This window comes from Mytilus trossulus, chromosome 11 (genome assembly GCF_036588685.1).
Source record: "Mytilus trossulus isolate FHL-02 chromosome 11, PNRI_Mtr1.1.1.hap1, whole genome shotgun sequence".
NCBI lineage: Eukaryota > Metazoa > Mollusca > Bivalvia > Mytilida > Mytilidae > Mytilus > Mytilus trossulus.
In genome coordinates, this window is record NC_086383.1 from 22,345,526 (window position 1) to 22,362,598 (window position 17,073).

Sequence of the window (17,073 nt, forward strand, 5' to 3'; positions counted from 1 at the left end):
ATTCTTCTTCTTCTGTGTATTAACCTCCTTTAAGTAGGAGCACCTCCGAATGGAGTATATACCCTTAATGCCTTCTTCATTAGCTGCAGACTAATTTTAAAACATATGCATATGTATTTGTAGATACAGGATTACCCCACCCTGTTGGTAACATGGGTCCATTGGGTCCTCCAGAGTTCAGCACTGTGTGTGTTCCTCCAGTGAAAATGGATGAGAAAGAACGCAGGAACAAAGCCAATCAAATTCTTAAAATACTGTGTGATTCTCCAGTATTACAGCAGCATTTACCAGGTCTTTTGTCTGCAAAGTAAGACTACTGTATTTTGGCATATATTATATACTCAATTTATAACCCAAGACACATAATTGGTAGGGTTGATCTGTAGTGATATACATGTACATTACTTTATGCTCTATAGATGTTTTTTATTTGTTTTATCTTGTTTCTTTAAAAACCCTTAGAAGGGATGATTTTATGATTATGTAAATATTGTGTGAAAAGCAAAAGAAACCCTGTTATTACTGACAGCTATATTTTAGATGCTTTAATTTATTATTTCTACCTTTATATCTAATGTTATGATATATGTGTTTAACCATTATTAAAATTTACACAAGTTACAAGGTGCTACATGGTGTTTGCATTTTTATACGACCGCAAATTTTGAAAAAATTTGCGTCGTATATTGCTATCACGTTGGCGTCGTCGTCGTCGTCGTCCGAATACTTTTAGTTTTCGCACTCTAACTTTAGTAAAAGTGAATAGACATCTATGAAATTTTAACACAAGGTTTATGACCATAAAAGGAAGGCTGGTATTGATTTTGGGAGTTTTGGTCCCAACATTTTAGGAATTAGGGGCCAAAAAGGGCCCAAATAAGCATTTTCTTGGTTTTCGCACTCTAACTTTAGTTTAAGTTAATAGAAATCTATGAAATTTTGACACAAGGTTTATGACCACAAAAGAAAGGTTGGGATTGATTTTCGGAGTTTTGGTTTCAACAGTTTAGGAATTAGGGGCCAAAAAAGGGCCCAAATAAGCATTATTCTTGGTTTTCGCACAATAACTTTAGTTAAAGTAAATAGAAATCAATGAAATTTAAACACAATGTTTATGACCACAAAAGGAAGGTTGGTATTGATTTTGGGAGTTTCGGTCCCAACAGTTTAGGAATTAGGGGCCAAAAAGGGACCCAAATAAGCATTTTTCTTGGTTTTCGCACCATAGCGTTAGTATAAGTAAATAGAAATCTATGAAATTTAAACTAAAAGGTTTATGACTACAAAAAGAAGGTTGGTATTGATTTTGGGAGTTTTGGTCCCAACAGTTTAGGAAAAAGGGGCCCAAAGGGTCCAAAATTAAACTTTGTTTGATTTCATCAAAATTGAATAATTGGGGTTCTTTAATATGCCGAATCTAACTGTGTATGTAGATTCTTAATTTTTGGTCCCGTTTTCAAATTGGTCTACATTAAGGTCCAAAGGGTCCAAAATTAAACTTAGTTTGATTTTAACAAAAATTGAAACCTTGGGGTTCCTTGATATGCTGAATCTAAAAATGTACTTATATTTTTGATTATTGGCCCAGTTTTCAAGTTGGCCCAAATCGAGGTCCAAAATTAAACATTGTTTGATTTCATCAAAAATTGAATAATTGGGGCTCTTTGATATGCCAAATCTAACTGTGTATGTAGATTCTTAATTTTTGGTGCAGTTTTAAAATTGGTCTGAATTAAAGTGCAAAGGGTCCAAAATTAAACTAAGTTTGATTTTAACAAAAATTAAATTCTTGGGCCTCTTTGATATGCTGAATTTAAAAATGTACTTAGATTTTTGATTATGGGCCCAGTTTTCAAGTTGGTCCAAATCAGGATCTAAAATTATTATATTAAGTATTGTGCAATAGCAAGTCTTTTCAATTGCACAGTATTGTGCAATGGCAAGAAATATCTAATTTCACAATATTGTGAAATAGCAATTTTTTTTTAATTAAGAGTTATCTTTCTTTATCCAGTATAGTAAGCAAGAAATATATGCAAGAATTTTTTTTAATTGGAGTTATCTTTCTTTGTCCAGAATCAACTTAAATCTTTGTTATATACAATATACAATGTATATTCACTTTTTCTACCAACTGATAAATTTAAATAATCTTTACCATTCAGTGATAACAAGCAGTTTTTTTACATCTTAATATTTTATGATGTATTCAAATGAGTAGTAATTGTTGCAAACTTCATTAGAATATTTTAATTGAAATTAGTTTTGGAATAAGGGAAAGGGGATGTGAATAAAAAATTGGGTTCAATTTTTCTCATTTGAAATTTCATAAATAAAAAGAAAATTTCTTCAAACATTTTTTTGAGAGGATTAATATTCAACAGCATAGTGAATTGCTCTAAGAGAAAACAAAAATTTTAAGTTCATTTGAATACATTCATTCTGTGTCAGAAACCTATGCTGTGTCAACTATTTAATCACAATCCAAATTTAGAGAGGAATCCAGCTTGAATGTTGTGTCCATACTTGCCCCAACCCTTCAGGGTTCAACCTCTGCGGTCGTATAAAGCTACGCCATGCGGAGCATCTGGTTCTATTCTACCTACTATTATGGACAACAGTTAGTCTTACAAAAGTTGGCATACAAGTCTATAAAAAATATATTCTACGGTAAACATTTGATTACATGGTTCACATGTACCCTCAAAATCCACATAAACTGATATCCAACAAATAATAATGAAATCATAGAAGATCCTCAGGCCCGTAGCCAGGAATTGCCAAAGGCGGGTTATTTGGACTCATGAACTCGACTTTAACAGTCACAATTTGAGCAGAAAGTTGACTTTAACAGTGCTAATTTGGTTTCAAGGGTGGGGGTTCGTCCAAACCCCCCTGGCTACGGGTATGATCCTTTCAGCATGTTCATACAAATTGCTTAACATCTGTTGGAAATAGTAAATGAATATTCCATTTAGGATTCAATAAGATGGATATAGGAAGATGTGGTATGAGTGCAAATGAGACAACTCTCCATCCAATTAACAATTTATAAAAATAAACCATTATAGGTCAAGGAACGGCCTTCAACATGGATATTTGGCTCACACCGAACAGCAAGCTATAAAGGGCCAAAAAAAATACTAGTGTAAAACCATTCAAACTGGAAAACCAACGGTCTAATCTAGAAATACTTATGAACCGCATAAACAGACGACAACCACTGAACATCAGATGACATGATTATTGACCATATAAAAAAATTCTATTTCAGAAATGCAGAGGGATTAACTCCCTTTATGCAGTCAGTTCGAGGCTGTGCCTACCAGGGGGCACTTGTTATCCTTGACACATGTAGAAAGTTGACCAGTAAGGACGACACAGACAAAACAACATTCATGAAGATGATTTATCCACCAGGATCCACCCTGGATAGTTCTCCACTACAGATGTTATGTTGTAATGACACGTGTAGTTTTACGTGGACGGGGAGAGAACATATTAAACAGGATATATTCGAGTGTAAGACATGTGGGTTGACTGGTTCCTTGTGCTGCTGTACAGAGTGTGCAAGGGTGTGTCATAAAGGACATGATTGCAAGTAAGTTCTTAAATATCTACTGACATGAGAATAGGGCTGATGTTACATAAAAAACATATGTATAGGAACCAGGGACGGAAAGTCAAGATCTCTACAAAAGGGGATGAATAGACATTTCTACACCATCTGACAGAAAAATATGTAGAAATGAAAATGACAGGAAAAAACGTTTTTCTATAAATTTAATTGTTTATATGAATAATATTGGAATATTTAGGAAATTGAAACTGAAACTTCACCTACCTAGTATTAAGAAGACAAAGTCTACCAGGAGAATATGACTATTATTCTTATTACCATTAGTACTTGAATTTGTATCATCTCCCATACCTACACCTTTATTTTTCAGGAAGAGCTCTGATATTGAACCATTCTACAACTCTCCGCTATACATTATCAGAACCAGAATATTTATTTAAATTCTAGCTAAAAAAGAATTAACATATTTTATTTAAGAATGAAGAGGACCTCACCAACTGCTTACTGTGACTGCTGGGAAAAATGTAAATGTAAAAGTCTAGTTGCTGGACAACAGGGACCCAGGTTTGACTTGTTGAGCAAAATACTAACAGACACAGATCTGGTTACTCTCCCTAATAGCAGGTTTGTTTAACAGATATGCACAGAAAATTGATATGTTTGTAAAATCCATGAACACTTTCAATGAATTTACCCTCATATACCCCTGCTAGAAAAAAGAAAAAAGAGGCTCTTTTATGACTGTCCAGGTTTCTTTCAGTCATTCATAATCTGCCTGTTGATAATAGTTTTTGTCACAGTTTTCTTAAGAACTATAAATCATATTTTCCTGAAATTTTGTATCAAGCTTCATGTGATCATGTAGTACCATGTAAGACATTTACAGAATTTACACATAATCATATACTTGTATATTTTTACACTGAATGATCATGTATGAAACTGTTGTCACATTTTACATAGAATCTACAACTCAAGGACTTCCTTACCCATAAAATGCTGTTGGTGTTGAAATAAATTGTTTGAAGTTTTAAATAACATTAAAAGTATAACAGTGATATCAGAGTTTTGAAGAAATATAGTTATGATCATTGTGATTCTTTTCAGAGGGGAGAATATTTTACTGTTCCTTGTACAGACTGTTGGTCGACAACTAGTAGAACAGAGACAGTATAGGCCGGCTAGAACTAGAGCTCCAGGGACCAGAAATAAAACTTTGGCCCAAGAATTAGGTAAGTTGGGATTGTGTACATAGTCTATTATTCTTTGTTTGGGGACATTTGAATTTGTGGTTTTAATAGAATTTGAATAAATATCTATAGCAAATTTATATTTGTTGAACACTTAATTTGTGGTTAATTTTTATCCACTTAATCTAAGATAAACTTGTTTCCACAATCAGAGGATCATAATGATTATATGATTATCACTGATAGAAATTATGTTGTTCAATGTGAGGAGAATGAAATGAAATGTGGGTAATTATTTTGTGAGACAACAACCCAACAACTTTGAAGTATAGTAAAATGAAACATCAGGATGTAACCTCTGATGTTCACATTTATGATTAAAATAAGGTTTCCATTTCTCAGGCATAAACCTATATTAGCTGTTGTTTTTGACTCATCCTGAATATGTATGAAATATTTGCAACTGGAAATTAAGCAATCAATCATGTTATGAAATTTGAAAATTCCTCACACATAGTATTAGCATTGTATTTTGATGACAAAATAATTGTTTCCTATTATTCTATTTACAGATATGGAGATGCCAGAACATGACCTTGAGCCCCCAAAGTTTAGTCGTAGAGCATTAGAAAGAATTCTGAACGACTGGACAGCCGTTAAGGCTATGATACACAGTGGGAAGAAACAGAACACAAGGTAAGATTACAATAGTAACAGACTAAACTCAGTTACCATGGCAACACTTTCAAACGTGACTTGTGATAGTAACAATATGATCTTGCAATCTCAAATCTTGTTAAGAAAAGGAGCAGTCAAAATTTAATCTAGTAGATGGATGAAGGAGAAGTCTGACTGAACAAACCTTTTCCAAGTGTTTAGTTTACTTGAAAAATAAAGATGCATAGGTTGAACCTTTTAAGATGTTCACCATAGTTTTGTATTGATGATAAAAAAAAAGATGATTTGTTAATTTTAAATATAAAGGTCTGGTGCCTTAAATTAAACAAATAAGTTATTGAATCCCTTTGAAAATAGATAATTTCATGCCATGATGAGCTAGCGTTGCATATGAGTTAACAGCACAGCAGAAACTTATGCATTGAGCTCTGTCTACATATCCTGAACGTGTAAATTTTGGAAAACTTGAGTGTATTTAACACAGTGATGAGAAATGGACTGATGAATATAATGATAGAACATAGGTAGACATTGAGATCTGTGTGAGTTACTGTTAGGTGCTGCTGGTATGATACTTTGTATTACTTTTTCTGAGCATGGAAAAAAAACACCTCTGAGGTAAAAAGTTTAAATACAAATTTTGCTAGTAATTGTCTAAAAATTCCATTGAGGTGAGAGTTTTTGGCCTCTCTGTGATTTTTAAGATGAAGAAAGCAATAAAAGTGCTGATTCTTTATTTTTTGTGTGTGTTATTTGATGTGCATGCACTGATTTTGTGTCCTAGATGGATACTCCATATCCTCTGATTTTCTATTGTTTTCCCCTGGATATTCTCCACCAATTAAAACAAATAGCCCCTATGATATAGCATGCAATGGTTGTAATAGCTAATAGGGATGACATTACTATGGTATTTTGTGTTTTACATGTTAGAATTTGTTAAGGAAAGATTTTCCAGCAATGAAGAATACATTTGAAGCTTAATGACCTTGCACCAGAACAGAAGTCTAGACATTGACCTCTTTCTACACATTCCTTACAAAATTGGTATTTGAGTGTGTGTGTGTGTGTTACACATACAATGATAAGAAATGATAATAGTGAGTTGTAAATTCAATGATTACTCAGGATTATGTAGAAATTGAGGTCTGTATGGATTCAATGTTATGTGCTGCAGGTATGATATGCTTATGGTTGGTTTCTCTGAGCATGGAAAAAAGAAAAATATTAGTTTAATACCATAATATAAATATAATAATTCATGCTATGATGAGTACAGAAGGCCGTATGAACAGCATCATATCAGATTTCTATACATTGAACTCTTGTCTACTGATCCTGTGTATAGCACAAAATTGTTTTGAATATGTGTGTTACACTTGATGATGAGAATTTAATTGTGAGTTGTTAAAACTATGATAACAATGAGGGTCTGTAGGAATTGAGATCTGTGAAGAATTCTGTAAAGTGAGGCTGGTATGAAACTTAGTATTACTTCTCTGAGCATGAATCTATTGTGACAGTTTTGGAATCTCATCGGTTACATACTGATCTTATAGAAACAGCCTCCTAAATCTCCGGATAGTGTGTCCATCTTAACATGCTGAAGTTCAGAAAGTCACAGTTTATAAAAATGAAAAAAGAATCGATGAAAGTTACATGCAACATAATAGCTAATTATAAAATTTCCATTCCCATGCTGGATTTGTCCCTCATATTGTGATCTGCATTTGACCTTAGACTTTGGGTCAGATCTGCATTTGAACTTAGACTTTGGGTCAGATCTGCATTTGAACATAGACTTTGGGTCAGATCTGCATTTGAACTTAGACTTTGGGTCAGATCTGCATTTGAACTTAGACTTTGGGTAATACTCACATTACATGTATTTGTAGTCGACTTTAATGCAGTGATGGGCATCTAAATGTGAGCGATCTGAATAATTGTTGATAGAGTCAGCAATAAATGACTCGGTCCAATTACTTCAATGATTTAAAATCACAACTGAGCATAAAAGACTACATGTTAACTGGAATTGTATTAAGCATCAATACGCTTTTTTCCTCCTCATTAACAGTGACCATACATTGACCAATTTGTCTTCTGAAAATAATCTTTAACGTTGCTTTTCTTTTCAGTTCCCCAGATGTTGTGTATGAAGATCAGTTATATTTGGACAGTCAAAGTGGCACAGCTCATTTGGACAAGTTTACACACAATCTGTTGGTCAAGTGTAGTGTAGAGGTAGGTATAACATGATTGATTTATTCATGCCACTTTCCACTTTATTGGCTATTTATTTGTTGTTAGATTTTATTGGTAGAAGAACCTGGAGTGCCTGGAGAGAACCACTATCCTTTGGTAGGAAAACTCACAATACTTGACAATTATGATTGGAGTTGACGGCACCTGCCACATGCAGGGATCTAACTCAAAACCTCAGTGTTGACAGTTCTCAAACTATTTTGTCAGTGTCACATAAACAAAAGACTGGCTAATACATTTGATTTGATGATTATTTGTATCCAAAAATAGATATGATTTAGTCGCAGGGCCTAAAATGTAACAACATTTGTCTATAAATATAGGAAGATGTGGTGTGAGTGACAATGAGACAACTCTCCATCCAAATAACATTTTTTTTAAAAGTAAACCATTATAGGTCAATGTATGGCCTTCAACACGGAGCCTTGGCTCACACTGAACAACAAGCTATAAAGGACCCCAAAATTACTAGTGTAAAACCATTCAAACTGGAAAACCAACGGTCTAATCTATATAAAAACGTATGTTGATTTTTATGTCCCACCTACAATAGTAGAGGGCATTATGTGTTCTGGTCTGTTTGTACTGGGGACACATTCTTGTTAGATGTCTTTTGATTTTGTCTTCTTTTCTGACTGATATGTTTACCCTGTGTTTTCTCTCTGAGATTTTGAGCTGAATCCTGCTGTTGGCCAGGTGTGATCTATCCACTATGATCTTAGATTGACTAAGATTGCCATTTGTCCATGGATCTTGCCTAATGCTCTTGTCATGTAAAGGCAATCTGGCTTACAGGGATGTTTAACACTCACAAAAACAAACAAAATCCTCTTATTCATAATCAAAAATTCAAACTCATATCATTTAATTTAATAAAACAAATATCTAGTTCATGAAATGTATTAATCATTAAAGCATAGTGGAGTTTTTATACGACCGCAAATTTTAAAAAAAATTTCGTCGTATATTGCTATCACGTTGTCGTCGTCGTCGTCGTCGTCGTCCGAATACTTTTAGTTTTCGCACTCTAACTTTAGTAAAAGTGAATAGAAATCTATGAAATTTTAACACAAGGTTTATGACCATAAAAGGAAGGCTGGTATTGATTTTGGGAGTTTTGGTCCCAACATTTTAGGAATTAGGGGCCAAAAAGGGCCCAAATAAGCATTTTCTTGGTTTTCGCACTATAACTTTAGTTTAAGTTAATAGAAATCTATGAAATTTTGACACAAAGTTTATGACCACAAAAGAAAGGTTGGGATTGATTTTGGGAGTTTTGGTTACAACAGTTTAGGAATTAGGGGCCAAAAAAGGGCCCAAATAAGCATTATTCTTGGTTTTCGCACAATAACTTTAGTTAAAGTAAATAGAAATCAATGAAATTTGAACACAATGTTAATGACCACAAAAGGAAGGTTGGTATTGATTTTGGGAGTTTCGGTCCCAACAGTTTAGGAATTAGGGGCCAATAAGGGACCCAAATAAGCATTTTTCTTGGTTTTCGCACCATAGCGTTAGTATAAGTAAATAGAAATCTATGAAATTTAAACACAAGGTTTATGACTATGAAAGGAAGGTTGGTATTGATTTTGGGAGTTTTGGTCCCAACAGTTAAGGAAAAAGGGGCCCAAAGGGTCCAAAATTAAACTTTATTTGATTTCATCAAAATTGAATAATTGGGGTTCTTTAATATGCCGAATCTAACTGTGTAAGTAGATTCTTAATTTTTGGTCCCGTTTTTAAATTGGTCTACATTAAGGTCCAAAGGGTCCAAAATTAAACTTAGTTTGATTTTAACAAAAATTGAAACCTTGGGGTTCTTTGATATGCTGAATCTAAAAATGTACTTAGATTTTTGATTATTGGCCCAGTTTTCAAGTTGGCCCAAATCGAGGTCCAAAATTAAACATTGCTTGATTTCATCAAAAATTGAATAATTGGGGTTCTTTGATATGCCAAATCTAACTGTGTATGTAGATTCTTAATTTTTGGTCCAGTTTTAAAATTGGTCTAAATTAAAGTGCAAAGGGTCCAAAATTAAACTAAGTTTGATTTTAACAAAAATTAAATTCTTGGGCCTCTTTGATATGCTGAATCTAAACATGTACTTAGATTTTTGATTATGGGCCCAGTTTTCAAGTTGGTCCAAATCAGGATCTAAAATTATTATATTAAGTATTGTGCAATAGCAAGTCTTTTCAATTGCACAGTATTGTGCAATGGCAAGAAATATCTAATTTCACAATATTGTGAAATAGCAAATTTTTTATTAATTAAGAGTTATCTTTCTTTGTCCAGTATAGTAAGCAAGAAATATCTGCAAGAATTTTTTTTAATTGGAGTTATCTTTCTTTGTCCAGAATCAACTTAAATCTTTGTTATATACAATATACAATGTATATTCACTTTTTACTACCAACTGATAAATTTAAATAATCTTTACCATTCAGTGATAACAAGCAGTTTTTTTACATCTTAATATTTTATGATGTATTTAAATGAGTAGTAATTGTTGCAAACTCCATTAGAATATTTTAATTGAAATTAGTTTTGGAATAAGGGAAAGGGGGATTTGATTAAAAAATTGGGTTCAATTTTTCTCATTTGAAATTTCATAAATAAAAAGAAAATTTCTTCAAACATTTTTTTGAGAGGATTAATATTCAACAGCATAGTGAATTGCTCTAAGAGAAAACACAAACAAATTTTAAGTTCATTTGAATACATTCATTCTGTGTCAGAAACCTATGCTGTGTCAACTATTTAATCACAATCCAAATTTAGAGCGGAATCCAGCTTGAATGTTGTGTCCATACTTGCCCCAACCGTTCAGGGTTCAACCTCTGCGGTCGTATAAAGCTACGCCCTGCGGAGCATCTGGTTAGATGTTTTTTTCAAGTCTGTAAATACTTGTAATTTTTCAGATGTTGGAAACACTACTGACAACATTGATCAGAGAGATGCAGAATGATAATACTGAGGGTCGTAAAGCCGAGGCAAAAACTGTGGCTCGTAGATTTGTACGATCGGTAGCAAGAATCTTTGTTGTCATTAGTATTGAGATGTCACCTGATGCTAACAAAAAAAAAAGGTAAGTCACATGATAATTCTGTCTATGCTTTGATTATAGTCAACATATAAATTATTTTTTTCTTGTAGATTAAGCTGCATGATAAAGAACCATGTTAAACAGTATGTTATAAAATATCTAAACGAAAAATATCAAAATGTAGTGCAAACTTTTGTTAAATTTAGGTTAGAATGATGTCAGAATTGATGGAAGGATAATTTTCTAAAAAAATAATAAATTAGGGTTGTTTAAAGTGTGGATAATGCAGCAGCTGTTTTAATGCACCACTTCGTCTGTCCATTCCTCTGTCTTTGTGGTACTATATGTCTTTTTCTATTTTCTTTCAGTTCAACATCTAAGTCATGTGAAGCATTAGTTAGATGTAAAAAGGCTTTCCAAGCTTTGATAAACATAGCCATTGAAGAACTTTGTGAGATTGGCAACTCCCTGATTGCTCCTGTAAGAATGGGAGTCACAAGACCTACTGCTCCATTCTCATTGGTCAGTGGAAATATTGAAGCTGTACAGGTTAGTATCAAGTTATTTCAAGAGTCACAAGATCTACTGCTCCATTCCCATTGGTCAGTGGAAATATTGAAGCTGTACAGGTTAGTATTTAGTTATTTTGGGGGGCACATGACGTACTGCTTACACCCCAGCTCTGTTGTTATATTTCAAAGTTTCTAATCTATTTCTGATACAAGTGTAAATTGAATAGATCGATTGTTACAAATAAGAATGGATTTTTGCCACAGGGTGTGACGAGCGCTGTTTCTGGAAACCCCTGCTTTTACATTCCAAAAACACAGTCCATTGTTATATATTACAATAGAAATTGATTATATTTTGAATAGCATATTTAAAGAAGAAGATATGGTATGATTGCCAATGAGACAACTATCCACAAAAGACCAAAATGACACAGACATGAGCATTAAAAATTACCAAAAGTGTTCACTACAAGTTGTTTCGATATACTAAAATATAACATTTTGGGAAATTCCAATAGCAAAAAAATTGTATCTACTTTTTAAAGAAAAAATCTCCTTTCTTGAAGACAAAATTTTTGATCTTACTCAAGTCATATGTTTTTATTCCTTAAGGGTTTTTTATGCCCCACCTACGATAGTAGAGGGGCATTATGTTTTCTGGTCTGTCCGTCCGTTCGTCTGTTCGTCCGTCCGTCTGTCTCGCTTCAGATTAAAGTTTTTGGTCAAGGTAGTTTTTGATGAAGTTGAAGTCCAATCAACTTCAAACTTATTACACATGTTCCCTATGATATGATCTTTCTAATTTTAATGCCAAACTAGAGTTTTTATCCCAATCCCACTGAACATGAAAATGATATTGCGAGTGGGGCATTCGTGTACTGAGGACACATTCTTGGTTTTTTTTAAAAGGGGAATTTTACTCCCGGAACCCCTTGCCCCTGCCCCCCCCCCCTCATATAGCCCACAAATAAGGTTCCTTAATTTCAAATCTATTTTTGTATCTTGACTGTGTCGGATTGTCTCTGCCACCAAACCTAAGGCTTGACTCAAAATGTGGTCCGTCTTTTACCCCACAATATTGACAACTAACTGCATACAAAGAGCATGATGTATTTAGTTTTGTAATAAGAATGCATGAAACAGTCAACCTTGACCTGCTGATTCATATTAGCACATGGATTATATTAGATATCATTATCAAGCAATAGTTGGAATATATAAGCTCTACTACCTCTGCAGAAATTTTGTATGGCCTGAATAATTTCCCTTTCAAACAGTTATTTCCCTAGTTGGAATTCATGTACAGAAGTCATTGACAAACCTTTTTCTGTCAGACAAGCAACATTGCAAATGAAAAATACAGTTGGGAACTGATGGGTACCAAATTTGATGTGAGTGAGAGGAGATAATAAATTTAAATACATGTACCAAAAAATTTAAAAGATTTAATTCCACTATGTTTTCTACATCTATCATTACAGGGAAGTGAGGAGATATTCAATGTTGACCCACTTCCAGCCAGAACTAGTTCTTCAGACACTGGTACTGGTTCATCTTACATTTCTCACTCAAATGTGCTACCATCACACCAGAGCAACAGGGATCCAGTTGAAAGAGATGACGATGAGATAATGCAAGCAGACGTTGAAGAGGTAGGATCAATTCTTTCATTTGATGCTTGATGTTTAATTATATACCAGAATTAAAATGTAGTGGATTTATGCAACTATAGGCAATTGTAGGGCCTTCAACAATGAGAAAAATCCATAACGTACAGTGGGCTCTAAAAAGGCCCTGTATCTTAATGAATACTTAATAAAATACTGTATTGCAAAGCCTGAAATCCTGATGGGTTAAAAGGCAATCATAATATACACAAGTGACTATTATATATACCCCCCTCTATTCCCTACCATTTTAGATTCTTCTGAATTTGTACAGAACTAGTAATTTCATCTGACCCAACAGTGATCCATGCTACTAAATCTGATCTTCAGAAAATTGACGGATACATATGATGACTCAAACATAGCTGTAAAATTGTTTTTGTAGGTTGAGGTTGTTGATGGGTTGGAAAGAGATGATGACGGATCAGATATTGATCATAATGAGGACCACCAATCAGAACACTCAGATCAGGATCAAGGTCATGGTGACCATGAAGAAGGTCAGTAGATGTCTTTTGGCATGATTTTCAAAAGAAATGTCATTTATGCAATTAACTCCTAAAGCCTTTTGAAACGATCACTTTTTGATAAAGATGTCAAATGTTTTAAATTGGAATACAAACATTTTGCAAGAAATTCTTCAGTTATGTCCCTTTATATCTTCATATGATATGCAAGTGGGGCATCAGACACATTCCCTATTTATTGTTTTTGTTTTTTCTGAAATGCCTTATCCCTTTTAGGTGCTGCTGAAAGTGACATGGACTTGGACTTGTTGGCAGAATCAGAGAGCGACAGTGAAAGTAGTCATAGCAACCAGGATAATGTCAGTGTACAGAGGAGTGCTGTTACTGCAGCAACAGCGGGTTCAGATGCAGGAACAGGTAAGTGTAGTAAGAGAGATTAAACCTTGGCATGTGTCTTAAAACATTAAAATATTATTAGAAAATTCATACGTCGCTTATTGAAATATTTAAAAGAAAAAAACATATTGTTTGGTGTAATATCTACCCACTTTATTTTTCACCCACACTTGATAAGGAAAACAATTATTCGATTAAGATAACATATTATTAAAAGGCACAAGTTTCTAAATTGCCTGTAAATGTAATATATGTTTGTCAAAGGAAGCATTAAGACATACAATATTTATAAGAAAATGGTTTTCTGATATTTACTCATGTGGGTGTATTGTATGTCTTAAAGAAAGAGTCCACAGTGTAAAATTTTAGAAATCAGTAACTTTTTGTAATAGTAGAATTATTTTCTATTTAGGACCATTAAGTCTCGCCCATTTCTCAGAAGACAGTGGTGACTCTCCAGACTCGTCAAATCAAGAGGATGATTATGAGAGCGACGAAAACCAAAGTGAGGCTAATGATGCAGACGATATGAATTTTATTGATGAACAGTTAGAAAGATGTAATACATCAGGTTAAGACAGTACATTTACTTGCTTGTACAAAACATGGACAGTCTTTTCTAAGATCAGGTTTCTGTTTTTACCGAGGCTAGTAAACACATTCTGACAGCTTTAGTCCTGAATATGCATGAAATATTTGCCACTGGACATTGAGCAAACTAAAATCATGGACACTCTTTTCTGGGTTTTCATCTCTTGTCCTGAACATGCATGAAATATTTGCCACTGGACATTGAGTACACCAAAAACATGGACAGTTTTTTTTAAGATCACATTTTTGTTTTACCGAGGCTAGTAAACACATTCTGACAGTGATCGTCCTGAACATGCATGAAATATTTGCCACTGGACATTGAGCAAACCAAAAACATGGACACTCTTTTCTAAGATCTGGTTTCTGTTTTACCGAGGCTAGAAAACACATTCTGACAGCTTTTGTCCTGAATATGCATGAAATATTTGCCACTGGACATTTCGCAAACCAAAAACATGGACAGTCATTTTAAGATCAGGTTTCAGTTTAATTGAGGCTAGTAAACACATTCTGGAGTTTCAGCTCTTGTCCTGAATATGCATGAAATATTTGCCACTGGACATTGAGCAAACCAAAAACATGGACAGTCATTTCTAAGATCAGTTTTCTGTTTTAAAAGGCTAGTAAACCCATTCTGAAGTTTCAGGTCTCCTACTGAACATGCCTAAAATATTTGCAACTGGATATTAAGCAACCAGAAATTAACCAATCAAGATTCAGTGCACTTATGACAAATTTAGTCAGGAAAGTGTGTAACAGCTATAAATTTATAAGTTTAGAAACATTTATATTATCCTTAGTCCAAAGATAGGTATGGACAAAAGTAAAGGTTGGCCATATTTCAATGAGACAACAACTGCACAACCTAAAAACACAAAGAACATCTTTACAGTATCATATGGAAATCAACAACAGGCAGGTGTCTGTTTATACAATGTATGAAGCCATTACTGGCTGTGTGGCTATAAGAAAGGTGGTAAAAGTGATAAATTTAACAAAGTCTGTAGGTTACAAATTGGATATCAACCCCAATATGTATACATTTTGAGGCAAAGGACACAGGGGTTGAAAGTCCAGGCCTTCATTTCACCAAAAAAAATTGTACAACAAAAATAAAGTTTAAGTAATGAACATCTCAGAATACTTACAACCAATTTAAATGGTTATTTTTGGAGAAAATTTTGGCCTGGATTTTTGATACTGATATTTCACTAGCACAACAAGAACTCATCCTAGCCTTTGTGTTACATTACATAAAAATTTGCTAGTCTTGTAGTAATAAAGAGAGACTATATCTGGATGTTTGGTAATTGTTATTTTTTCAACTTCACAATGGTACCTGAATGTATTTCACTTATCATAACTGGTCATTGTACATATAACAAATATAATCATTAGTGTCTAAACATTCTTAGAATATTACTGGTAGTAAACTTTTTGAAAGACCTTATATTTGAATATTGAAATGTTTTTTTTCATAGGGAGCCATGGTCAGAGAACTCTTCAAGCACCACAGACCATGCAGTGGGCCATCAGACAGAGGGACACAACATCCTCCAGACCAACACCTTCTGCTGCTACTAATACTACCTCTGGTGAATATACAAATCTTCTTGCTTCATTTTTTTGTACATTGTATTATTTCTTTTCTCATTTAAAAAAAAAATGTTTTATGCAAATCTGATTGCAGGTATGGCAAAATTCTTTATCAAAATAGAAAAAAAAAGAAATTTTGAGTCTAAGGATATTTATTATTTGTATATGGGTTCATATGAATGTCACCCATATTTTAAAGAATCTTAATGCTTCAGAATTTAAGTTTATAGGATATTTGTATAAAAGCAGGCAATACATTTCAGCCTGTGTACTCTTGTTGTATGAGTTGTGTATATCTTCTGTTTTGCCTGGTAGGTCAACAATATTTGGTATTTCGTTATGATTTAGAAAGAGGCATGTATGATAGGTTTCATACAACTTTGATCTAAGTTTCAGAATTCCTTAGTAAATGAAGTAAACATTTCAGTAGTTGTGACATTACTGTGTAAGCTTCAATAATTATATGATGCCAACTCAAATTTTACAAATAATGCGTGTTCATTACAGGTGGAACAAGCGGTCTGATATACATTGATCCCTCAACATTACGGAGAACCACAACTGTGACCACTACATCTGCCCAAAGTCATGACAATGCTGTAACCATGACTACCACTGCCAGCCAGCTTGCCAGAGGGTTCGGAATAATAGTTCGTCAGATTGCTGACCTTCTTACCATGTTACAGGATTACCATGCATTAGCTCCAGGATTGCCAAGGACGCTAGATATATCTGACCAAGAAGCTATAGATTTACATGTAAGTTTACTATAGACAGGTTATTAGAATAATTACACAGGTTAACTAATAGACATTTCTAACTAGGAGGTGTTAGATTTATATGCAAGTTTACTATAAACAGGTAATCACGATAAATACACAGGATGTTTTGCATTTCTTATGACAGGAAGCTTAAGTTTCTAAAGTTTTTATTGCTTCTTTCAAACTCAATGATATTTTAGCTTATAGGTAAACAAATAAGTCTTGCTCATATTAACTGGTTTATTATTTAATTGCTGATAATTTTATAACTTAGCTGTTAGATTATAAAACTAATGTTGATTTAATATAATGGTGCTT

The 17,073-nt window shown here is 33.6% G+C and overlaps 1 protein-coding gene across 1 annotated transcript in view; it reads left to right on the forward strand.

Moving 5' to 3' along the window:
* The window catches only part of LOC134690878 (E3 ubiquitin-protein ligase UBR5-like), a 51,122-nt gene that overhangs the window by 18,132 nt on the left and 15,917 nt on the right, over positions 1 to 17,073 (forward strand). Inside the window, exons 22-35 of the mRNA XM_063551005.1 lie at positions 124 to 307; positions 3,275 to 3,601; positions 4,058 to 4,204; positions 4,688 to 4,812; positions 5,343 to 5,466; positions 7,587 to 7,692; positions 10,638 to 10,804; positions 11,131 to 11,311; positions 12,756 to 12,926; positions 13,327 to 13,441; positions 13,685 to 13,825; positions 14,217 to 14,375; positions 15,880 to 15,993; positions 16,502 to 16,752. Coding sequence (XP_063407075.1) covers positions 124 to 307; positions 3,275 to 3,601; positions 4,058 to 4,204; positions 4,688 to 4,812; positions 5,343 to 5,466; positions 7,587 to 7,692; positions 10,638 to 10,804; positions 11,131 to 11,311; positions 12,756 to 12,926; positions 13,327 to 13,441; positions 13,685 to 13,825; positions 14,217 to 14,375; positions 15,880 to 15,993; positions 16,502 to 16,752 — 2,312 coding nt within the window. The remainder of the gene's footprint in view (positions 1 to 123; positions 308 to 3,274; positions 3,602 to 4,057; positions 4,205 to 4,687; positions 4,813 to 5,342; positions 5,467 to 7,586; positions 7,693 to 10,637; positions 10,805 to 11,130; positions 11,312 to 12,755; positions 12,927 to 13,326; positions 13,442 to 13,684; positions 13,826 to 14,216; positions 14,376 to 15,879; positions 15,994 to 16,501; positions 16,753 to 17,073) is intronic.